This window comes from Micropterus salmoides, unplaced genomic scaffold (assembly GCF_014851395.1).
Source record: "Micropterus salmoides isolate LMB-PRFRI ecotype aquatic unplaced genomic scaffold, ASM1485139v1 Ms_hic_scaffold_3, whole genome shotgun sequence".
NCBI classification, from domain to species: domain Eukaryota; kingdom Metazoa; phylum Chordata; class Actinopteri; order Centrarchiformes; family Centrarchidae; genus Micropterus; species Micropterus salmoides.
The window spans coordinates 13,544,540-13,570,124 of NW_024042261.1; the positions used below are offsets into that span (position 1 = coordinate 13,544,540).

Consider the following 25,585-nt stretch of genomic DNA (forward strand, 5'->3'; position numbering starts at 1 on the left):
TCTTCTCCTCTACATTAAACTTAAAAACCACCAGATCACACGTTCGTGTCACAATAAAAGCTGCCAGGTATACCATCCACTTACAGCCAGTGACGCTAACGGGACACTTCTTGCTCGAACAACTATGCTGCAGGTGGTGAACAGCTACAACTCAGATGACAGACCAGCTGCGAGGTCAGAGGTCGTTCTTACCTTGACAGGTGTGTTTTAAAGCAGGAAGAGTTGGAAGGTGATGATTACGGAGCCTGGACAGGACTAGGATTTTCGGAGTATTGTTGAAGTATGACCCTTTACGGCTTTAAACATTCCTAGATATCAGGGGGGGGATAGAGAATATATGAAAACAAATGCATGCATGCGCTTACACGTGCGCACCTATGCTACTTTTCTGCAGACAGGATGTTATGGCAAGATTGTCTGTTATGAGAAATTCTGTAAGTGTTATTCTAAGAACAGTAAATCATTGCTGTTATGCTCGTGTCCAACAGGTTAGCCTGGTGGAAGACACGCAGGCAAAATTTAAAAGACATGAACTACTGTGTCCACAGCTCAGACTGCAGTTATACTGCTTGTGATACTGAGTATTTATGTTGCAATAAACCAACCTGACCTTTTATGGTCATTCACAAATTCAGTGCCCCATATTCATTTTACAATCCCAGAAAACAAGAACACAAAAGTTGTGGCAGTGTACACCGCCAGTCCCTGGAAGAAATGAAGACAAAAGACACAGGCAGTCCAGTAAAAAAGAAAACAAAATCTTTATTATTTTGTCTAGAAGAACGGGCTGTCTCGGATCGAGGTGTGGGGGGAAATATCGGAGAGGTAAAAGCAGCCGAGGAATAGGGCGGAGTCAAATAGACCAGAGGTTGGGGATAAAATTTCTGTTGTTACGCCAGGGCTCCCATTGGGTCCCAGGCAGGAAGTACAATGGGCTCCTGTTGCATCACTTCCAGGACATCAGGGGAGAGGAACCTCTTGTCTACCACCACCTCATACACATACTCGGAGAACCAATCGTCCGTCATAATGAGGTAACCTACAGAGACAGACAGGGAAGACAACCAGTCAGTTGTTAAAGAGTGAGTCTATATTTTCAACATTGTTCCTATAAAAAAATCTTAATGAGCTGATCTGTGACTGAGATAGCAATTCAGGACTTTGATACATAGTATAGAGTCCTGGTTCATTGCTAGGAAATACTATGTAATCAGTTCCCTTAGCAACTTTTGCATTATTCTCGCCTGACTTGGATGTCAAATATCGTGCTACAGTGAAGTTAAACAAAGATACATCTCACTGTTTGTTTGTATGTAAGAACTGTATACTGGACCCCACCATGGTGCCCATTCACTTGTGCACTTCCAACGTTGTGCAGCACACGTTCAACCCAATGTGAAGAACATCACACAGATTAAAAAAAAAGAAAAAGAAAAGTTGTTTTTGTTACCAAGTTTTATACAACGCAAAAAAAGTGGTGCTCCCTCACAAATGTGCGGAAATATTCCACATCTCAGACAATGATTATTTATTTTTTTATCCAAACATGAGAGCGGCCCAGCCTTTAATGCCTTTTTCTAAAATGGCAGGATTTGCGGAGAAAAAAAAATCAGTCTGACAGTTCTTTAATCACAACACACTGTTTTAGAGGGAAATTTAGGAACACATCTTGTCATTAATTAAACCGATTAGGGCTACTCCTCTTTCGTTAAAAGGGGAAGAGTAGAGTGCGCTAATGAGAACAACAGAAAGGTCACACATGCATACACGCACATTAATTGCTTTTAAGTGCCCCTTATCACTAAACTCTATTGTTTCAACAGCCAGAAGGGTGGAGGAAGAGAAGGACCCCACCCAGCAGTGCAGTATGCATTCAACACTTCTGCTCTCACCTCTGCACGCCCACCCTGATAACACTAAACAATGTCCGTCTCTCTCTCTCCCTCTGTGTGTGTGGTCATACAAGGTCAACGTGGCCGAGTCTGGGGTGGTTCTGAAAGCCTACCTTGAACTTGACATGTTGGGATAACCTAATCTCTTCTTGGATGAGGATGTAACCCCATGCTGAAACGATTCGCCAAAATGAAATATGTCTGCATGTGTGTCTTCTGCTTAGATAACAAAGACTCAAAGCTACGTAAAACCAAAACAGCTCAAACTCTTGGATTGAACCGACACATGTGGGAAGCAGGATGAGAACTGGCCACCAGATCTTCCAGTGAATTTAAGTTATTTTACTCGTCTTTTTCCTCTGATCCCACCTCTCTCTCCGTCTCTTCTTTCCCCCTCCTTGTGTGTTCAGAGTTGAGCAAGCGAGAGCATCCCTCCTACTGTCAAGTTGACTTATCGAAGACGTCAGGGTAACCGCAAGAACGTGCCACAGTTCAAAACAATGTATCGGGATGGCGTGTCTGTTTGTGTTGTGTATGTGTGTTCTTCCAAGTACGCAAATCTTAGATGGCACATTGCCTGGTTCTCACTGTGGTATCCGTGTGTGTGTTGATTTGAGCTTCCTGGAACCCGCATGTTGGGTGGCATGTATGTGTGTGTGTGTGTGTGTTGGGTGTCATTATTTGTTTTTAGGGATAGGCTGACTGTCGTGTCTCAGAACAGATGGATGTGAGCTAAAAGAGTGTGGAGCAGCCATCTTGCTTTCCAACACGTGGCCAACATGAACCATGACTTTCATATAACTTTGGTCAAAATAGTCAGGCTGTATCCAGGGTGCCTTGAGCTAAATGCTAACATCAGCGTGCTAACATTCCCACAATGACAATGTTAACAAGCTGATGTAAACTTGGAACTAGGATGTAAACGATGTTCACCATCTTAGTTTAGCATGTTAGCATAAACACTAAGAACAGCTGAGGCTGATGGGAATATCATCAGTTTTGCTGGTGTTTGGCCAGAAACCAAAGTACTGGACAAATTAAAAGTTATTAAGATATATCGTCTGGGAACCAGGAATGTTTGTATGAACATTTGCGCCAAATGATCCAGTAGGTGTTGAGATATTTCACAGAATGTGTGGAAACTTTGACATGCTGGTGACACTATAAGACAAGTCGGAGGATCACCAAAGTCATTAAGACGTATCGTGTGGGCACCACCAATGTTTGTACAAAATGTCATGCCAACCGATCCCATAGTTGTTGGGCTATTTCAACGTGAGCAAAAGTGGAGGACCGATCAACTGTCCAACTGATGAACACTGGCATCTCTTGAGCCGTGGCAGTAGCATTGGTAAAAAGCAAAGCTTAACATAGAAATGAAGACACATAAAAGACAACATAAAGAAACTTAGGGCTGGAATCCACACTGGGATTTATACTTGACTGAAAAGTGGTCCGTGATTAGAGCACAAGATGCATCTGAGAAATAATTGGTTGTGGCAAGACCACAGAAAAGGCATTTTTCATTTCATGGCAAATGAAATGGGGCCTTTAAAAGAGGTGAAGGGGCCGATACGCAACTGTGGTTTGGGTGCAAAATAATGGCAACGGATTAGAAAGCATACTTAAAAGCTAATGAAGCTTCTCTTCCCAAGAATCTGTTATGTCCGCTACCAAGGAAATCCTTCCATCCACATTAACATCATCTTCTCGTATTTACTTAACGATACAGTTTCTCTCTCTCGCTCCATGTCAAACTCACTCAGAGCTCAAACCAACCTCGTGACAAATGTTCAAGGAGTCCAACTCAGGCTAATGTCCCATCAAACTGAAAATAAATCGCTCAGAGCGTGTTGCCAAACATTTGTCTGAATCGGTGTAAAAGTCTGAGATGTGGAGCGAGCAGAGCCATAACAGCGGCAGTGTGAGGGCTTAAAGACGGAGGGAACAGAAAGTTGAGACTCCTTCAGGGTTAGGACGAATATTAGAAGGCCTGAAGGGAGACGTTAAGCCTTTACAAATCTTATAAACACACTCCGCTCTCTCCCTCTGCTCTACAGCTATTACCACTCTTCTTCCAATTTTTCTTCCAATTCTTTCCAAAATCAGCTACATCTACTTGCCTTTGTTTTTCCTTATTTCTGATTCTACCTGACCCATGTCTCCTTTCCGTTTGATCTCCCTCTTTCCTCCTGCATGCTCTCCCCTCCTTTTCTCAACTTTTGCCTCTTTTTCTCCCTCAGCTTTTGTCAAACAAACAATGTGCCCTGATTCCCAAGTGAACTCCACTTCTCAAACTTTTGTTCTCAAACACTTTATTAATTTGGCTGCGGATGGGGCTGCGGGCCCTGGCCTTCCATATCTGCTGGTGTTTATGGAATAAGATATGCGTGAAATACATTTGATTTGACAGAGGGGTTTTCACATGTTTTCCCAACAGTCACTACGGTTTGTGGGCTCGAGCAAATATTGTGAGTATGTGTGTGTCTCTCCGTGTGTATATGCTGCAGCGTGTGTGTGTTGCCAGACGATGCATGACTGACCTGAAATACTCTCCTATAATTTGCAGAGGAATGTCGAGCCCAGAGATGGAGAAGAGAATCAGAGGAAGATGAGAAACAGAGGCGAAAGGAGGGGGGAAATAACAACAGTAGACAGTAAAGTCTGGAGCAGTGGTGTGGACTACCTGCTGTGTTGTGGGGCCTGTTGCATAAAGACAAACCAACCTTACTTACTTAATGAGAGCATGTTTCCCTAATGCATCAAAATGACTTCATTTGTTAAATTCATTTTGAATTTGTGGTAAAAAAAAAAAAATGTATAACAACAACCCACAACTCAGTAAGCTGACCACAAAGAAAGAAAATTAGGTTCAAAAGTTCCCAGTCAAAATAAAGTATTTTTATGTCAGTGTGTTGTAAGATAAAGTTTTATACTACACCAGTCTAAAGGACCAGTCACACCAGCATTTACAACAGAGAAATCAGTTCATTCTAACATAAACCATCGCCATTAGTGCATACGCTCACGGGAGCGAAGTAAATGTGTACATATTTTACCCGTGAATTTGCAGTGTTGATCAACAGTGAGCCATCTTCCCAAAATGGAGGAAGCTGTCACAGCTGTTAGCTGTGCTGAACCATAGTAATACTGCTCCACAAAAGGAGAAACTGTTCAGACAGTTATGAGACAAAAGTCAATAGTACAAATACCTTGTTTGAATAAACCCTAAGTACTCAGATCCTTCACTTTAGTAAAAGTATTAACACTACGCTGTAAAAGTACTGCGCTAAAAATGTTACCCAAGTATAATCAGGAAAATGTACTTAAAGTATTAAAAGTACTCAATGCAGAAAAATGTCCCTTGTGACAGTTATACAATTACATAATCTGTGTGAGATGATTATTGCTCATGCATTCATGTAAAATCAGGATTTTACTGTTGAACTTGGTTGAGGTGGAGCTCATTTTAAACTATTTTGTATCGGACTGCAACTAATAATTATTTTCATTATGAATTCATCTGCTGATCATTTTCTCCATCAATCGATTGAAAATAGTGAGAAATGCCATCACAATTACTTCAATCGATGCACCAATTCATTTCCTGTCAACAGACTAATTGCTTCAACTGTACTTGTATAAACTCTTGGGTAGTTAATTCACAACACAACATCATATTTGATAAACTCTTGTGTGTAAAAAGCTTAATTTGTAAAGCTGTTATTTAGATGTAGTGAACTAAAAAGTACAATATTTCCTTCTGAGATGTGGTGGAGTAAAAGAAAGTGGCATGAAAATAAAATACTCAAGTAAAGTACATATCTCAAATTTGTAAGTATAGTACTTAAGTAAATGTACACCGTCCACCACTGTGGTTAACTGAAGGGCTGGCTTGCATGTTAGTGGTTAGCTCGCCAGCTACAGTAGTTCACCAACTAGCCCTGTAAGTAATCACAACAAAATATTCTGCGAAGACATTTGGAGGGATTTCGTGGTGCTGCTTGCTGGCTTTGTGCAACTGTGTTTATGCAACTGGACCCGGAGGCACTGGGCTCAAAAAACACAATAACGGCAGCTGTGTCTGTGTGAACGTCTGTGAGTCTTTATGAAACAGGACACAGCCAATTACAAGTTCATAAAGCAGCAACACAGGGGGGGGCTCTCAGTCTAATCCTGTCCTTAATGCAATAGACACAAACAGGAAGATGATGGTTCATCACGAGACAGCACTGTGTGAGAAAGATGTCAAAAGAGAGATGGGGGAGGGCTTTGTTGCAAAAGCATGTTTACGACTTCAAGACCAGATCCAGGTGAAACGAGCTGTTTTAGATGCTTTTAGAGAGCTACTTGACAACAATCAGGTTACAATAGGTTTTGCTGGTAATTTGTCACAGCATAAATCTAAAGAAAAACATCACACCCTAAAGAAAAGGACTGACAGTAGGACAGTAGTGTAATAATGTGTTACCTTTGTTCCCACGATCGTCTCCCCAGGAGTTTTCCACCCTCCACTTCTCATAGCCTTCTTTCGCGTCCTGAGAGGGGGGGGGGGGCAGAGAGAGAGAGAGAGAGAGAGAGAGAGAGAGAGAGAGAGAGAGAGAGAGAGAGAGAGAGAGAGAGAGAGAGAGAGAGAGATATATATAAGAGTGAGAAGCCGCGACTGGAGGGAAGAAAGTGTCCTAACAGCTGGAGTTACTTACAAGGGGGAAATTGACATCACTATGAAAAACTGCAGCCGATTAAAGCAGCATAAACACGCAGCAAGGCTTTGATGCAATAAAAACCCTGGGAAACTCTGATGTCCGCTTGTATACGTACTGTGAGTTTGGTATGAGTTAGGTGAACAGTCACACACCTGTACTGTGTGTTTGTGTGAGCATACCTTGTCTGTGACAGCAGTGAGGATCATAGCGTGGGTCATGAGAGAGTCTCCATATATCAGTCGCTCCGCCTTAGAGAGGTTCTTCACCGAAACTCCAAACACGAGCTCATGGTTGAACCTGCGCACACACATACACGCACAAGCACACCCCCCCCTCTGAGTTCAAGCTCTGCCCCTTATTTGAGATACATGCTGATCAGTTCAAGAGAAACGTTTTGCTAACTTTATGGATGATTGTCCAAATCATATCCCAACATTCCCGATATATCTTTTATCAAAAGTGGGCAGGGGAACAGGTGTGATCACCATAAAAAGCCAAAAGCAATATCTTCATAAGTCAGAGATTCTGCACAGGCTAAAAATAGCTCACCTTTTCATTCCTTTCTTGAACATGACTGTAGAAATGAGGCTCCATTACGCCTCAGCCTCATTCCAATTATAATCTACCAGCACAAGAAAAGTCTGGAAGATGAGCCTCAACAGAGATTGTACCAGACATTCGGCACCACGCTGGTTTGGTTCAGTGGGCAAATTTAAGCCTGGCGCCAGCAACTCAGGCACAGATGCTGCTGAACTTGAAGGGTAAAGATAAGCAACTATTCCCCTGTGGAGAGGCTGACCCTTCGCATGAACCCTGCAGTCATGGCACAGACTGGGATGCAGCAGTGCCAAACAGAAGTGGGTCAATTCACTGGTAAAACTGATTTTAAAAGAGCTTTTTTTTTTTACATTTAGTAAACATTTAGTACATTTTACATGAATATTGGGCTGGTTGGAGTTCAGCCGTCTCTCAAACATTCAAGGGATGTATAGAGGTAGTGGTGAAATATAGTTTGCAGTATGTTGTTGCATTCTCCTGTTGCAATTTTTCTGAACAAAACTACAACTACTTGCCCAGAAAACAGCTCTCCTGAAGGGCACTGAAGCAAGAAATTTTTCTAACCTTACTAACCTTACTACCTAACTCTACTACTTTTGACAAATTAAGAAACTAAAGCCATGTTAGAAAGGCTAAAATTATGGATTCTAATTAGGGCTGGGCAATAAAACAATAATGATAATTATCGTGATATAATTTTCCTCAATAAAAATATAACAAATGAATTTTTGATTTAATTCATTTGAATCACGGACGAATTAGCACTTACTTTTTCTATTAAGATATTCAATTTTGTTGAGGAAAAGGGGTTGAAAAAAGATTTTATCATAATTTTTTTTAATGGTTTGGCAAGTGTTTGTTCTGACCATAAAGAATAGTTTAAAACCACAACTAGTCATCTGGTTTCTTCATCTTGCACTCAAGAGCAAAAAACAGCCTTTAAACTTGGAAGAAATAATGATTTGACATTTATTGTGATAATTTATCAATTTCAAATGATTTTTTCATTGTGATACCATTTTTGGCCATATCGCCCAGCCCTAATTCTAATATCTGTTGTATTGCAAATAACTTTTAAACCATGAGGAGAATCATATAGATTTTAATGTTAAAGTCCACATGACTGATGACCAAACTACATCCATTCAACAATGCACAACAGATGTCTTTATACTCACACATTCATGTCATTAATGCCCAGCTTGCCATGGAAATGTTTCCCGACGTCACAACCGAACCACACCGCCTAGGAAAAAAAAAAAACAGTAGCTATGGTGGTCACACACGCACACAGACACGCTCACAATGTACAAACGTGTCGACAGTTACCGCCTGTTTGCTCCAACCTACCTCTCCGTCCTTGATGGACTCAGCCGCAGCCTTTTTAAGCAGCTGGATGGGCTGGTTGTTGTACAGAGTGCTGCGGCCACCAACCATATTACCTAGGAACTCAACACTGTACAGCTTCCCGTAAGGGTTCTGGGGCCGAGGGTCATTCACGAGGCACACCTGAGGATAGAGAGTTACCATACGAGCTCAGAAACAGCACAGCTTCCCACCGGGAGTCAGAAACTGGGGTTCTACACAGCAGTGACCAGCAGGAAGTTACAAGAGTCATCTGATGTGGTTAATGGGTCACATACTTTGTCTTGAATGTTGTATAGGGGTTTGACGTGCTCCCTGTAGAACTCCTGAGGGGTGAGCGGTCCCATGCGATGGAAGTTCTTGTCCTTGTCCCTGTACTCCCAACAGATGGTCTCGGGAGGGCTGCCTAGACAAACGCTGGCCACCCGGAACACCTGCACAAGACACACAGTTTGAACATCAACGTCTTTACCAAATTGCTGGCTTGCAAGCCAACCTAATCCCTGTAAACTCATATTGACTATTCTCAGACAATCATTGTACCAAAGGCCAGAGAAATAACAGTATCTCTACGTTAACAAAGTAAACGGTGATCTTTGCATGTGCACAGAGGTACCATACTCTTACTACAAGGGCTTGACGACTGGAAAACTCTATCAGCAACTGGGTGAGTCCATCACCAGTTTGCCTTTTTGAGATTTTATTTACTGATTTTACGTTATGAACAAGCCGCTACTCAGCAACAGACACTTGTTCAGTGAGCTAACCCAGCAGCACAAACAGGCCAGCACCAGCAGAGAGAGGCAGCGTGTAGAGTCCGAATGTTTTCACATCCAACTCAGTGAATTAAGGGTTTATTTCGACCAGATGGTGATTGCTGGAATAGTAGAAAGACTAACCAAGACAGTTTTGGTGAGTTTTATTTTGTTCTGTTTAATAAGGAAATAGGTGTAAGAATATTTCTTTCTTGACATTTTGTGAGATTTGTTTATTTACTAGACAAAAAAATAAATACATAAAAATAAGAGAGCACACCAATCGCAAGCTGACAGTTGGCTGGAAAACACAAACATATCGCATAGGCTTTTAATGCATATATGGTACTTTTTGAAAAGAGACTCACACATTTGTGTCATTTCCAAGTCTGTCCTTCAGCTCTACTGAAGTAAAAGGAAGTACCACGAGCCAACCTGAACAGGAAGATTTGTACTTTCTTGCATTTCGGGATGTTGTTGGAGAAGTTTTAAAAATCATCCCCTCCAACCTGTGCATACACCATCATCCATCCTTGCTCAACTTTCCCCTCTACAGTGCTTCCCTACGCCTTTTTAGATCCCTCCATTTCTCCATTTGTACCCCACACCCGTTTTCCCCTCCCTCCATGTGTGTCTTCCTGCTGCGCTCAAGTTCAGACCGAGTTCTTGTGGGCTAAATCGGGTTGTTTGGACCGGTCTGTCTGTCAATCTGGCCCTTCTAACCTCTAATATAGTCATCTCAGGAATTCTCCCCCACCTCTTTTGCTTTTCACCCCTCCCATCCTCCGCTGTCCTCTCCCAAGACTCAGCAGACGCTTTTCCTATCAAACACGATTAAAAAGCAGCAGAGAAATTAAGATGCAGCGCGGGCCATTGTTGGTGGTAGATAAAAGAAGTTAAACTAGACAGTGATACATCAGGCTGACAAAAGGCAGACGCACATGTACAGTGGGTCTACAGCACAGTGTGTACTACAGTGTTATTCTGATTGTGGGGACTTTTATTATTTTTATTGAGTACTACTACTGATAGCCACACAAATTAAGCTTCTGTCTAGCTGAATATAGAGCTGACGAGGGGATTATTTTTGGCTGTGTTTGGAGACATATAGCAGCAGTTTCCCATGCTTAGTCAACACATATTAAATGCCCCTACATAAAAATGCCATTCATACGTTTTGGGTTAGCAGAGCCCAATGAGCCCACTATTCTCACCCCAGACATACCCGGGGGACATGCTCGCACAGAGACAAACACACAAAAATGCATAAATTCAGGCCTGGCTTACACAAACAAACAATCCCTTTCTTCATCGCAGAAATGCTTACGGTCACAAAAAGTACAGACACAAAAAAATACACACATGCGCAGAGTCAACAAAGGCATCTGTTCAACCCCTCATCCACCCCGCCCCCCCAAACTATTTTTCCTCCTGATTCAACTACTTTGTTTAGACTGCCCTGTGAGCAAGACGACATGCCAAGGTGTACAGCCCGCGGCACCTTGACAAGACACCTCTGTAACCCCTCGACCCCCCCCCCCCCCCCCAGCTCCCTTTCTCTCTTCACTCCTCCATCTTGTCTCTTTCTTCCAAGAATAACTCTGCTCTCCCTGGCAGCTTTAAAACCTTTCCATTTCTTCTTTTCAGATGCCCTCAGACATGCTGCAAGCGCCTCCCTTAATGCCACGTCAGCCCTGCGCCCACTCATCCTCCCCAGGCAAGGTAAATAAAGTAGGTGTGAGGGGGGAAAGGCTGGGCTGGCAGAGAGACCGCAGGCAGAAGAATAACAGCCACATCAGAGCAGGATCAATATTGAAACACCTGCTGCCTCGATGACAGATAGACATGAGTGACAGAGAATGAGGCAGAGACAAAAAGGTGAGATGGACACAGAGAGGTGTGGAACAAAATAGGGAAGCTGACAAAAAATTACAACTACTAAAAAGAATGGTGAATTTGACAAACTTATACTGATGTAATATTTCTTAAGCATCAAAATAATTTCTCTCGGATTAAACTTAATGTACTTATAACTCCTTTCACAAAGCACTGGGAGTCTCAAAAACATGATCGATACTGATCCTACTTTGAGACAGCAAACTTATTATGGTTGCCGGTTTCAAACAATTCAAGCCCAAGGCCTCAGGGTAGACTTCAAGTTCTTCATTACACCAAGCGGCGTTGGACTTGACTCATGTTTGGACTGTAAACTTCAAAAGGCCATCTCATTTATAACCTAATATCCTAAACATCTGAACTGTTAACAGGTTGAAGGAAGCAGCTGTTACAAGTGATTCTGATGTGAGTTTGTTAGGAGGCCGCTTTCACTTCAACTCATCAGTCTCGTGCAGATCAGTCTTAGTTCTGTCTCATAGTGAGTTTGCGTGTCTTGCTATAAACAATAAGCTGACTGACTGCACGCAATTGGGGCTGACCGCAGCTAATGTTTGATGGCATCTGTGCTCCAGTGTTGACCGGCTGGCGTCTCTCTTCGTGTTTGTTTTACGCCACCCAAACAAACAAATCACCTGGAGTTAGGAGTGAGAGTAACATACACACACACACACACACAGTAAGCAGAGTGACCCAGTGGGGACACACTACGATGTACTAAACCAGAACAAAGAAACGTGATCACATCCCTCCAGTTTAAGCCTGTGTTTTAGAATAAATTTTAAAATGTTACTGATCACTTTCAAGACTCTTCATGGGGACTCTCCCTGCTACGCTATGCTGTATCGGACCTCTGACTGCACCGGCACGTGTTTTGAGATCTTTGGGCAGAGGTCTGTTCCAGAGGCCCGGCTGAAAACCAAAGGGGCAGAGTGATTGCAGTCAGGGCCCTGAGGAAATCAGGTCAGCTGAGTCAGTGAACGTCTTAAAAACATACTTTTATCGGAGCACCTTCCTTGATTTAACCTTTTTATTTTCTTTCAACTGCATTTCATAATTCCTTAAATAATGTGTTTTCTTTTTATCCAACAGAAACAGTAGGAAGTATAACTCTGCAATAGTTTCTCATAATTCATGCTCTGTTTTCACATAAATTGTCATTGAAATATCACCTTTACAATGATTTTAGTAATCAATAATTAGTAATAATAGTGTCTACCTAATCGTATGCTCAGTGGTGACTGCTTAGACTTGTATATTGTATATTACAATTTAAGTATATGTGCACTTTTTAATATATATTAATGTCCAATTATCGGGGTGATTTTGTTGTATTATTTTATGTAATTTAATGTAATGTGTTGTAATGTAAAGAGTGTCAGGTGTGGACCCCAGGAAGACTAGCTGAATGCCATGGCATCTGCTAATGTGGATCCTTCCCCATAACAAACACAAAATTAAATTTTCCTTTTAAAACCTGATGGTTTTACGATTTTTGCGCCCCTGTTAAGCACTTTGTAACATGGCTTTTTAAGAGTGCTCTATAAAATAAAGATTATCATCATGATCAACATCTGGAGCAAGGCATTTGAGTTTTCAAGATTATGGAAGTGCTGGGCAATCCGAGTCCAGCCTTCCTTCTTTCCTGGACTATCTGTGTGGTCCACAGACACCACTGACATAATAAAAACACTGCTTATTGACCTTTCTCTGTATGCAGGATGTCTGAGTTTTAGCCACACTGAAGAAACCACCTGAACCTTCCATTAAAAAAAAATTAAATAAAAAAGGAAATAAAGTGATTGTAGTATTTACGTGCTTGATTTAGTCTATAGTAAGGCACTTTTAAAAATGCAATGGCACCTGCTAAGCTACCCAACTTAGAGTAGTTTCTGTTAGCTTGTACTTTATTTTGCTTTACAAAAGAAAATAGCCACTTACGTTGCTTTGGTCATCTTAAGTAGTAGTGAAAAGTGTTTGACTGCTTCTTGGTCCAGTGCAAAAACATGTGCACCTACTACTTACTATCTTGTTTTATTGATAAAGATTTAATAATGGCATTTATGTACCTGCTCAGTCTTTGGAATTAGCTGGATTATGTCCCTTGTATTTTGTACATTCAGCACATAAGTGTGATGATTTTTTTGTTGTGAAAAAGATGCAGTCGAATTACATTTAAATTAATCATTTCAATACCAAGACCGAGCGCTCAAAAAAAGAAAGTGGGCCAAGCGCTCATGAAATAAATGGGCTCTGAAGCCGACTCTCAGTTAATGCCAGACTGAGGCGAAACATGTGCCTTACTGCTACTCTGAGGTAAATGTATAACTATTGTCTAGAAGCTGGACTTGTGAGTGTAAGCAAATGACACCATGCAAACAGTTTGGATAAAAATGAGCGAGGTTTTGATTAAACTTCCGTGTTTTGTAAACATGCAACACGTGGTCATTGTTAAATTTTAACAATAGTGCAAAGAAATTCAAGCAATGTGAGTGGACATCTCTGAACTGGCTAAGCCGTTCGCTGCAGGCCCATAACAATGACACATCTACAGGAAGCCACCCACATCGAACAACAAATCAACTGAGCCAATAGCCAGCAGCGCCGGGCCTCTGAGCTGCGGCGAGAAAGTTCCTCTGTGATTTGACGGCTGCCTCAGAAAATTAGTTTTGTCTTAAGAATCAATCCCCGTACACTCAGAGCCAAGACCAGAGCCGCACATGGCGTTTCTGATTCCATGACGCAATGGAGCATGGAAAGGCTACAGTTGTGGTGTGAGGATACCATCTGTGTGTGCGCGCATGTGTGCAAAGAACTGTACGTGCATGTACAGATCCAGTGAATGTCCCTTTAATAGTGTGTGTGTGTGTGTGTGTGTGTTTGTGTGTGTGCTGCCTAGTTGTCTATGCAAGTGAGAGTACAGGAGCATGGACACACACCAGATACAGCATGAAAGAGAACGACTAGCTCTGAAACATAAACTAATCCTCTCTGCCTCAATACTGCAGCGTATGGATAGTGTCATCCTAAGAACATCTATAAAGAGAAACTGTCAGGGTGCAACGAGGCTAGTTTGCTCATTCTTAGTGCAGGTGCGGGTTAAAATGGGATACGCTGCTATTGCAGAGGTTTGGAACAAAATGTGATTGGTTTTAACTAATGTGCCTGACAAAAAGAATAGATTCTTGACACGCAACGGGGTCCATTTAAAATCAAGCGCACCCTGGGTACAGTAAGTGGAAGCAGAGACGCTGACCCCGGCTGCCTGTCACAGGAGCATGTGTGGGGCCGGCGTGACGAAGACCAGGGCACAATCACGGCAGCCACGTAGGGCGGGTGGACAGCATCACCTAAAGTATCACCAAAGTAGGATTGACACGGCACTCTGATCCTGAGAAACACATGTGCACACACAGATGCAAAACACATATGAACATGTAGAGGAAACACTGTAAGAGTCCAAGAAAACAAAACTATGTAAGCCTACACGCACACACACAGACGCACACACACACACACAGCAGTGAAGTGGTTGTGCACACACTGGAAGACACGTGTGCCACTGACATACCTGTGAAGTGTGTAAACCTAATATACACAAACAGCTCCTGAATGTGTTCTGCTAAACAAAGCGCTGTAATGCCACAATACTCATACATACTGACACCTGACGCCAAGTGTCTGCCACGCCTAAGGAGATGTCAAGTTTATCACATGGGGGGGGGGGGGGGGGGGGGGGGGGGGGGTTATGGGACATGTCTTAAACTGACTTTGATAATTCTGTGTACAATTATGAATATTTTCATCATCTATTTTACTGGTTATTTGTTTAATAAATTGACTCATTGTTGGGTTATAAAATTACAAAAGAATCTTCAAATAGCTTATTTTGTAAAAAAAATTTCAATTTACAATAAAATTCTGTCGCGTCGGCTTAATTTGGGGCAACTGTGATGCTTCCTGTGGACGACACTTGTGCACATATCAAGTGAATGATCCCCAAATACTGTATACCTGATATACTGGTCATAATTTTAATGTTGTTGATCTTGATCACAATAATTTTTTTTGAGCAAATTCAGAACTACAGAACAGCTGACAGCTGAATTATTTAAAATATAGAATACAATGTTCTCTCTCAGATCCAAATAGATCTTCCTTTTGAAACTATAATGCACATAACGTACGCATATATAGTATGTGTTATTACTTGACACATTTCTTATTACTGACAGGGTAAAGAGCATGGAAGGGTATTTCATTTGATTCATGAGTCCAACAATTGGGATTTGAAAAAAAAAAAAAAAAAGACTAATGAATAATATTTGAGGTCAAATAACTTTTTTTTTAACTTTCTGCTCTGAGATGGCTGTCCAATTATGGATGATGATGATGATGATGATGATGATGATGATGATGATGACGATGATGATGTTTTTGGTCAAATGTATTTGCTACAATACCCTTAAACAAGTTGCCTCTCTTCACGCCGGTCGTTCTTTTGACATGACTGAATCCTCCATCACCACCGGCTGTCACTGAGCGGTGTTTCGCAAAACAAACCAATTCCAGGTGGACAAACAAACACGCAACTCTCCGCCCCTCACTTTGTCGTGCAGTGCGGTGGGAGTAATCTTTACTGTTGCACAACATATGTTTGTGTGTCAGTGTGTGTGTGTTGACGGCTGGGCATCCATCGACGCTGTTTAAACAAGCAAGCAGCCAGCAGCACAATGCAACCAAACAGCTGACAACAAAGGCTGCATAAACAGACCCCTATTCTGTGTGTAATCGTCTCAATAGGAGGCTGATTGACTGACTGGGCCCTCATACATTCGCACTTTATTCACACACACACACGAAGCATCAATAAAGCCTATATGCATACACGCCTACAACGTGTAAAACCTGTCCAAGCCACAAAAACACACACACTGTAGGCACGTGACTGTATTTCACTGCACGCAGTGCTGCAACACATCAAGTTTGTTACGTTGTATAAGAGTTTGTTTACGTCATCATGTTCACCTTTTTATTTTTGTTTCGGAGGCAAATTTGTCCTCGCTGTCCGGCGGCAGACGCTTTGTGACAGACTGTTCCATAAACAAGATCATTATCTTAAGTTTGTGACGTTTTTTTATTTCACACAATCTGTAGTCCAGAAATGACGTGTGCACATTACACACACATTACATCTGTATGCGCTCATGTACGCACACAAACAGATACACTAGAGGAGAGGTTTTCAAAGTGGGAGGCCGGCCTCCCCCTGGGGGGCTCTAAACAGTTTCAGGGGAGGCTCAGTGAATGGAAGTGGGAAAAATATTACGTTGTATATTACATTATCAAAAGGAGATCACATAGAAAATCCTAAATGTGCTGGATTTGGTCAAAGAGATAGTTCAGCAGTTTGGGACAGACTCTTTTTAAAGTATTTGGTGTGTAGTCTGAAGTTGCAAATGGCGATATTAGGCTATTAGTTATTAGGATATTAGGCTACTAGGCTCAATTGTTGAGTGTCTATGGGATTAAATAACATAATCCTGATCCCATAGGCATCCAATAAAATTTAACGAGAAGACTAAGGGGGTATGAGAGGGAACCTTTTTCCAAGCTTTGTCAGAGGGGAAGCGCACAGTATCAGACTTTGCTGCATTACAGCACACTACATTGTCAGCAGTGCAAACAAGGTATTCTTAAAATAAATACTAAAAACTCTGCATTACGTAAAATTTGTGCAGATGATTTGCTTGCCTGTGTAAAAAAATAGAAAATGTGATTTTCAATTTAAATCTTATTGGTAAAGTAAATAATAAGAAACACAAAATGCACCCCTATTATCTACATGGTGTTCACACATCACTACATTAATATTTGTTGCAACAGCTTTTAGGTGTCACTTCAAACTGGCTCGATGTTGCAGCTCTCTGCGGAGTATTACTTGACAGCCCCCTCTTCTGGTAAAAAAACTGAACAATGTAACAATAATTAAACAAGGCCTAAAACTATTTCTGCCAGGATTTAACAGTCCCTCACTCAGTGGCAACTTTATTACGTACACCTGAACAATCTATTGCAATGCTATACAACGGCTTTGCCATGGATTCTACTTTTACACAGTTTATAATGTTTAATGTTTGTGTGAATGTGTACATTCAAGCATGTGTTTACTGCTGAAGTCGTAGTTAAATGAGGGAGGTGAATTACATTTACTCATTTGGCAGACGCTTCAAGAATTATTATTATTGTCTCTTAGCCCTCTTCCACCCACATAAAACTAAGGACCTGAAGTGAAGTGGAACTGAAGAAGGAACTTAAAAGCCTCTTTTGCACACTCCTGTTTCCCCTGCCTCGGAAAAAACATGAAGTCAACTAGGCCAATAATGGATCAAAAAATGACAGCTGCATTTAAGAAACGAGCACAGATCTTGCTCCGTGAGTTTTCCTGTTGTTCTTTGGAACAGCGACTCTGATGTCTGAATTAATTCACTAAATGAATAAAATGGACTTTCTCCAAAGTAGAGACAATCTGCGTGTGATTGTCTAATGGTTATTACACATTCATGCCAATAAAGCTAATTTGAATTTAATTTATTTCTGCTTTATTATCTAACTAGGATGAATCAATTAGCAAATAAAGTTTTATTTCTTACTTTTCCTTACATTAATAGCAGAGTCACTCAGCGCGTCCTCATTTTGTGAATAAAGATGTACACGGGCGGGGGGGGATTTTTTTTGACAACTGGAAGCATTCAAGAGGAACTAAATTTAGTACCTAGTTCCTCCAGTCAGGTTATTTTCCTGACTTCCTCAAAAGGTTTTTGGTTCCATGAAAAAAAATGCCTGTACAAATACTCTCTCTAACATATCCTGCAGGAAACAGTTGTATGTGCTTTTTACGACTCACCTCCTCTATCATGGTGTCCACAGCATCAGACAGTTCAACCTTAGTAGCGTCTCTGGCCACCATGTTCCTGAGTCGTAGGCAGTATTCTCTCAGCTGCAAACGCACAGTGAGACAAAAGCAACCAGTCAGCACCGCCTCACCAGTTATGTGACTCACTGGTATGTGGACTTGGATTAAACCGAAGGACACGTGTAAACACACCTTATGATTAAGGATGTCATTCATTCTGCGTGAGGCCTCTGAGCTGTGTGACTCTGGAAAGCATTTCTTTGGGATGACGCCGTACTTTTCTGCAGACAGGACAGTATTAAACTAATTTTAAAACAATCTTCTTAATCCAGTCTGCTAATTCTTAATGGTCCACCAGTGTTTTCTTACATATTTAAAGCAATTACAGTCCATTTTCCTAATAACTAAACACTGGTGTAAGTGCACAAATTGCATAGGCTAGTCAATTATCAAACATGAACTTCTTGTTAGCGTCGTGTATCAGGAGGAGTACTAACCAATGAGGTTGACCAGCATGTCCCACTGTCCTCCGTCATTGGTCGGATTGGAGAGCAGGAACTGGACCAGGCGTCCGTCCACTGGCTCCTTCCTCTGTGCCGTCTCCACACAGGCCTGGAGGAAGTAGTAGCAGCGCTCAACCTGTAGAATAAAAACAACAGAGACAGTGTGAGCAAACAGAGAAGCGGAGAGGGGTTGTACAATCTGATAGATCACGTTATTGTGTAGACTTGACTCAGACATAAAGACACAGTGTATCATTGTGCCGCTAGACATCTCTCACATCAAAACAATAACAAAAGATAATTGATGACGTCGTGAAGTCACCGGAGACGCACACGAAACAGCTGTTGTCTTGCAATTATAAAGACAAAGAATATTGGTGAAAGAATGGATTAGCACACGCAGGTAGCAGGGATGGTCTGAGCTACGAAGAGAGCTGGAGGTGAGTAAAAGGTGTCAAATGTCAGAAATGTGTCGGGGAGCCGTTCTGATGTGTCGTCATGTAGTTCACACATAACGACTGGCGACCGCCGATCGGCAAATCGGGGTAAAAATCGTGTAGTGTGAACTAGGCTTTAGTGCACAAAAAATTTGAGACTTCACTGTAAGACTTGAGACCAAAAACATCAAAGCGTAAATTTTTTTACACGACAGAATCCCAGAACAATAAAAAAGAAACAAGAGTTAACAGTGTCAGGCAGGCCTCGCACAGCCATCATCTATTAGAGCTTATAACCAGCTTAACCCAGTAACTCCGCCTCTAATCATCCACCTGTTTACTGGCTAACACTTATTTATTCACCATTCTCTATTTCAGTGCTGTTCATACTGTTATATTGTCATATTGTAGATACTGTGTACCAATCCACCTACCTCAAGTCATTACTCCTGCAGAAAACACTTATTTATTCCAGCATCCTTTGCACTATGCTTCATCGCACTGTGTACATGTATGCGTACCTGTATATCACATCCACCTCCGACATGTACATACTCCTGCATCCTTTGCACTCTGCTCACTGCACTATTTGTCCATGTCTATATTGTTTTATAGTGTGTATATTTGTGTTGTCTACACTGAAGTCTGTGTCTGATTTTATTTTATTTTTATTATTGTGATTTTGTATTTTTGTATGAGTAAGCACATCGTGAGCAATGTACAATCCTGAGTCAAATTCCTCATATGTGTACACATACCTGGCAATAAAAGCTGATTCTGATTCTGATAACATAGAAACATTGCGTAATTTAAGTGGTCAGCATTCAGAGGCTTGAAGGACGGGCACTTTGCTCATGAAGAGAATGTGACTTTAGGCTTTCTTTGGCAGACTTAAGACTTAGACCTGCTATTAAAGACTTACTACTCTACACCTCTGATGTAACGTAATAACCTACTAACTGAGAGCGGGGTAGGATATTCTTAGAGCGACATTATGGTTTCAGTGTTAAGAACTAATATTACAGTCAGTGTTAATCCCCACGGCTACGAAGAAAGGCGTACACATGGCTGTCTAAACATGTGGGAGAGAAAGACATGAGGCCAGAGAGAGAAAGAGACATGGAAAACATTTAGCAAGGTGTCACTGTGACGTAGGGGCCCTGAAAGAGCACTGAGCGCGGCACACAAAAGAGGGTTTTAGGTGGACAATGACTGTATAGTAGTGGAGCGCTACATAACAACACTACCAATGCACACGCAAACACAAACACAAACACACACACACAGTGTGAACTGACAGCAAAACAACAAAAAATATCAATTTACTAGCATGTCACAGAAAAGTCAAATGTGAAGAAACAATCACAACATCACATTACATATATTATTAATGATACAGCGGACGTGTGGTTCTGTGTCTTACCTTGTCCCAGAAAAAGAGATAGGACTGACTAAACTCAAACTCCTCTATGTTAAACTTCTTCATGAAGGGAAGCCGCATGACGTTGAGGCACGAGAAGATCCAACATCGCCCTGGTGATAAAAGGATTGAGAAATACCCTGGTTAGTAAGGTAAACATGTGTTTACACAGGCAACAGCTGTTTGTGCTCTAAAAAAAAATAAAAGAACTACTTCTCCCAAAGATTCGTGCAAGTTTTAAGACCAATGAAGGAGTTGAATTGACCTTTTATTATCTTAATTTCATGATTTTAGGCCTATCAATATTAGGTTAATTTTATACAGATGAATAAATAAATTAATAGAAACTACTGGCTGTTTGGGAGGGAGGATGAATGACCGTATAAGTTATAAAACCTGTGGTCTGCTTTGGAACATGGTCAGCACGGACTGGCTTCAGGATGCTCAAAGTGCATCCATCTCCAGACAAGACTGACTTTTGTAGCCTGCACTACATCCACCAACACATAATGAGAGGTTCTAGCCGCACCATTCATCGTGCTTGTGAGGCTCTGGAGTCCGCATAGCCGAACAAGATTTCAGCCGGTTTAGCCGGTTTAGTGAGAAATATATAATCCTGCTGGCAAATGAACTGAATAATCAAATTTAAGGGGACCTCGTGCAAATACAGTGCAAGCTCCGCCACACAAAACTGTACATTATATCAAAAGTGAGAGCATGCACATATCATCTGTGACAGATAACTGCAGCCAAGAAATATATAAGTTGAGATAAGTTTTGCAGCTTGTGTGACATTAAAATGCAGAACACAGTTAAGAAATACCTTCACTTAACGTTCGTCTGTGCTCTGTAATGCTGTTGTCTGGACTACATTCACATTACATTCAAATGTAATAGTTTAGGCATCGGTGTGTGATGACCCACAAAAAATGTCCACTTTTATGATGTTGCTGTGCTCCATTATGTCCTACCTGAGTTTTTCTGGTTGGTGATGGGCTTGCCCTCTGTGGGAATAGAGTGCTGGAAGATGTGCACGGTATCCTGGACAGTCTGCCGGTGCAGACAAACCTCCAACGGGTCAATGCAAGTGGACACATTCTGGGCCAACAGGTAGCGTGGCTCGGCCCGCAGCCGCTTAAGGAAGGTGGCTACTTTCCCCTGACTCAGACCTGGAGGAGCAAGAAGGGAAGAATAAAAGACAGCAAGAATGAATGGTAAAATAATGAAGGTGGGAATTTAATTTGTAATAGGAAGATGTTCACAGCCAGACAGTCAGACAGCTGACTATAACTAAGAGGAGGAAGTTCCTACTGTCCCAATTCCCATGACTCATCTGTGCACTTTAGGCATCCACACTTCCCACTTAAGATCTGATTTATGAGCACGCATGTACTCAGATGCAAGAATAATGCCTGGAAAATGCCAGATCAATAGTCATAATACTACAACAATATGGTGCATTCCTTTTCTCCACCATGTATACAGAGATTACAGTGGAACAGATTATTAAAGATATTGAGTACAATTACATTTAGAGCTCTGATAAAGAATCAAGGACAGACTTGGAAAAGGGAGCGACAAACAAGGGAGAGAAATCAAGACTGCTTTCTAGTAGTGCTGTAAGTGGCCCCAGGGAGCTGAGAGCTGACCAGAGCTGGCTGATATCACTCATCTGGCTCCATCTGTGAGAGGAACACACTAGAAAGCTTGTCTATTCCCGCCAGACAGGGGAAGGAGGGGTGCACCCACACTTTGACAGAATCAAACTGGCACTGATGTGTGGTTTGTAATTCCGTCAAATAATGGTGCAGAGCAATTAAACGTTGAGAGGGACATTGCCTAGTCATGCATGCTGCCTAGAGTTCAACCCCTGTCTCTCTTAGCTGCATTCTGTTATTTTCCATCGATACGCTGAGATGCACTGACCGCCGCATATTAGCACAGTGTCAAACTTCATTAAATGTCAAGCCTATACTATTAGAAAAGGCCAGGCCTACAGCTGAGAATATTTCAGGCATCGGCCTGCATGGGGTCCTGTGTCAACATAAAGCTTTTTGCTTTTGGCAACAGTTTTTTGACACTGATGAGTATGGATAGATAAATGAAAGGGGGGGGGGGGGGGGGGGGGGGAGTAAGAGATTCACCTCCGATGTGTAACAGAATATTAGGTGTATGTTGAAGAGCACATGTTAAAGAGTGAGTCTAACCAAATAGTCACAGTGGTTCTCCATGGGGAGGGGCCATGCACAGGTAGCCAGGGTGACTTGCAAATTTACACATCAGTGGTTATGTAACTGGCTTTATATTAGCTAAGCATTTTACTATGCCGATCACTGCTCCATGTGCAAAGGGCTGAACTACAGCTGGCATGAAGCCAACAGGCTCAGTAGAAACCCACAGCAGCTGACAAAACCGCAAAGAACAGATTATTATGACAGTTTCATGGTCCTTATTTTAATTCATGTAGGTAAAATGTTTGCTCTATATACAAGAACAATTAGTTAACAAAGATCTTAGAAATAATCATCTGACCAAACCTTTGCCTGCCGGTGTGACACCAAAATGTGAGACCTATCAGATTCTGTGACCCAAATGGGAAGTTAAGCACCAGAGGCTTTGTTGACGATGTGAAGCGGCTGCAGTTTCGTTGGGTTTAGTAACCAAAAGTACTTGGTTATGGTTAGGAAAACATCGTCGTTTGGGTGTAGTCACAGAATCTGATAGGTCACACTTTTTGGTGTTACACCGGCAAAAAAAAGTGTTATGAACCCTGAGGTTAAATAGAGTGGAATCGAAACGACCCTACTCGCTGACTTGCCTGTCTGAAGGTAAACATAGTTAAACAAACACTACAAAGAGTAGTGCAGCATATGAAAAATTCTTCTCTTTTCGGGTCAAAGCAGTTATTCCTAACGAAAACCCAACTTCAGTGAATCGTTACCACTTTGAAGAGTTTGACAGCTTCTGGCATTCCCAACTCCATTCTTCTTTAGCTAGCTAGCACAAGCTAACATTTCCGGGCTCCTGGAGCTGACGCCACCTTTGAATTAACAAGTTAAGGCGTGTTATCTGTCTGTGTCTGTCTGTACAGTTTAGATATTAGTACTTTGCTGACAATCTACCTGTCAACTTAGGTGTGTAAGGGACGGCAGAGCCATGCTAGTAGCAGGCTACCATGCTAACGCAGTGAATGCTAACTTAATTTAGCTTGTTAGCTCCCTCAGCTGTCATCCTCTAACTGTCACACACAGACTGAGCTCGGGCTGCCGGAGACACATACCATCACGGCGGGGACAGGGGAAAGTGCCACTCAACCTACCAGTTTCCATGTTTGCGTGGAGCTTGAGGAGTGTTGTCTGATTCCCTGAAAAGTCACCGGCTCTTTGTTTATGTCATTCACCGACAGGCAGTCAGTGTGATCTCAGGGTGCGCTCGTTTGTGCACTCGCGGTCGATCTTTCACGTGGCGGCTGGGCGGAGTTTGCGATCTACGAGTACTCCTCTCCTGGCTGACTGCCTGCACGTGATGTGACCCCCTGAGAGACAAGTGGCAGAACCACCACGTTTTTCATATAATAAGTATTTTCATTACACTGTAACATGTATGTATCCGTGGTTTCATTCATTGTGTGGCTTACACCTCCAACACAACATCTGACACAAAATATAACAAAGCAGACCTAATACACATCCCACGACTGAAAAGAAGCAGGGAAGAGAAATAAATGTTATAATGCCAAGCAAGTGTCATTTTTCTATAAAAGAGCGCACAGATCCTCTCAGTTAATTAACCACGATTCAAGGTTCAACAGAATCAACCCTGATATTTTGTAAATGCTGTTATTGTAAATGAATCTACAGACCAGAGTAGTTTTTCAAAAATAAAAATAGAACAAAAAGACTTAGGCCCCATTTATCTATTCATTCATTTTTTATTTGTGTGTGTGTGTGTGTGTGTGTGTGTATGTGTGTGTTTTCCAACACCATTTGGTATTTTATATACATGACACTTGTTATTTATCTATCCATCCTAGTGTATATCGTTTTTGTAGCAAAAGGGAACTGCAACTAAATCTTGTTATACAACCATGTGTTGTAAAATGGTAAATATCTCCCTTGTAACTTGTAGGCTGCCTTGTACATGGAATGTTAAAGGCCTAATGTACAGCAATAAAGTTTACTGGGAAAATGTTTTGTTAACTTTTTTTTTTAGCCCAGAGAGCACAACATTCACCATGGTAGACTCAGCATTTTTGAAATAGTTGAGAAACAACTGTCCTGAAAAAGAGCCCTCCAGTTTGGACTATAGGTCTCTCACCAAAGACTATCATCATGCTGTAAGTGAACCTTAATTGAACTAACAATATCACATGCAGTATCAGCGAATGATGCATAAAAAGGATTCCGCGTGAACGTGGAAGTGACTTTCCAGCTGTTATGTTTTGCATTACTGTCCAGAGGACGCCACGGTTCTCGCTTGCTGCTCTTCCCACATAACATGTGGTTGAGAGGACACGGAGCAACACTAAACGAGCGCGCCCGAAGTCAAACTCGACTGAATATTTGCGTATGAAGTATCCGGTTACTATTTACAAAATAAAACCAACTATTTGGTTGATTACAGCACGCAAAGGAGTTGAACTATTGAGAACCCATCCTTTAAAAGCCCATGTTTCGCTCTTGAAAGGTGACAAGCAGCTTTTATTTTGAAGGGTTATCTTTCAGCTGAAAATCAGTTTGTTGTTCGTGGCTGGGAAAGTACAAGGTGCATGAAGTCAGAACAGACCTGTGTTGTAACAGCAACACAATACACTTCCTCACTTATCCAAACCTTTAGAGCCATGTTGCTTCAAATGAACGCACAGGAACTACACACTAAGCAAAAGTTCATACTAAATGAGACATGAAGCAGCTAATGTTAAAACTTCATGAAACACTTGAAGTGGGAAAAATGCTGTAAAGTAGGCCTAACAATGCTTTCAAAGTAGACATGGTAATAGGTTAAAGGTGCATCTCAGAAAAGTACATTATTTCTCATTATGTATAAGGTGAAATAGTTAAGGCTTTTTTGTTTTAATATTTGTGACTTTTGAGACTTTAATTGACCCTTCCTTACAAACTGTTGGACCTGTTGAATTTAT

At 41.6% G+C, this 25,585-nt stretch overlaps 1 protein-coding gene across 1 annotated transcript; it reads right to left on the bottom strand.

Moving 5' to 3' along the window:
- Positions 1-737: 737 nt before the first annotated feature.
- blmh (bleomycin hydrolase) lies at positions 738-23,917 on the bottom strand. Its single transcript, XM_038693787.1, has 12 exons — positions 23,765-23,917; positions 21,417-21,614; positions 20,449-20,558; positions 18,583-18,724; positions 18,278-18,366; positions 18,077-18,169; positions 8,800-8,955; positions 8,507-8,665; positions 8,335-8,402; positions 6,778-6,895; positions 6,364-6,430; positions 738-1,039 (listed from the first exon to the last, which is right to left on the bottom strand). The coding sequence occupies exons 1-12, from the start codon at positions 23,772-23,774 to the stop codon at positions 891-893; spliced, it is 1,359 nt and encodes a 452-aa protein (XP_038549715.1). The 5' UTR covers positions 23,775-23,917; the 3' UTR covers positions 738-890.
- Between the last annotated feature and the right edge of the window lie 1,668 nt (positions 23,918-25,585).

Bases quoted from the DNA above. Each gene is read 5' to 3' on its own strand.
- blmh (XM_038693787.1), bottom strand. The intron at 8,666-8,799 runs GTATGTGACCCA...CTCTATCCTCAG, and splicing joins TATACAACATTCAAGACAAA to GTGTGCCTCGTGAATGACCC. The intron at 8,403-8,506 runs GTAGGTTGGAGC...TTTTTTTCCTAG, and splicing joins AGTCCATCAAGGACGGAGAG to GCGGTGTGGTTCGGTTGTGA.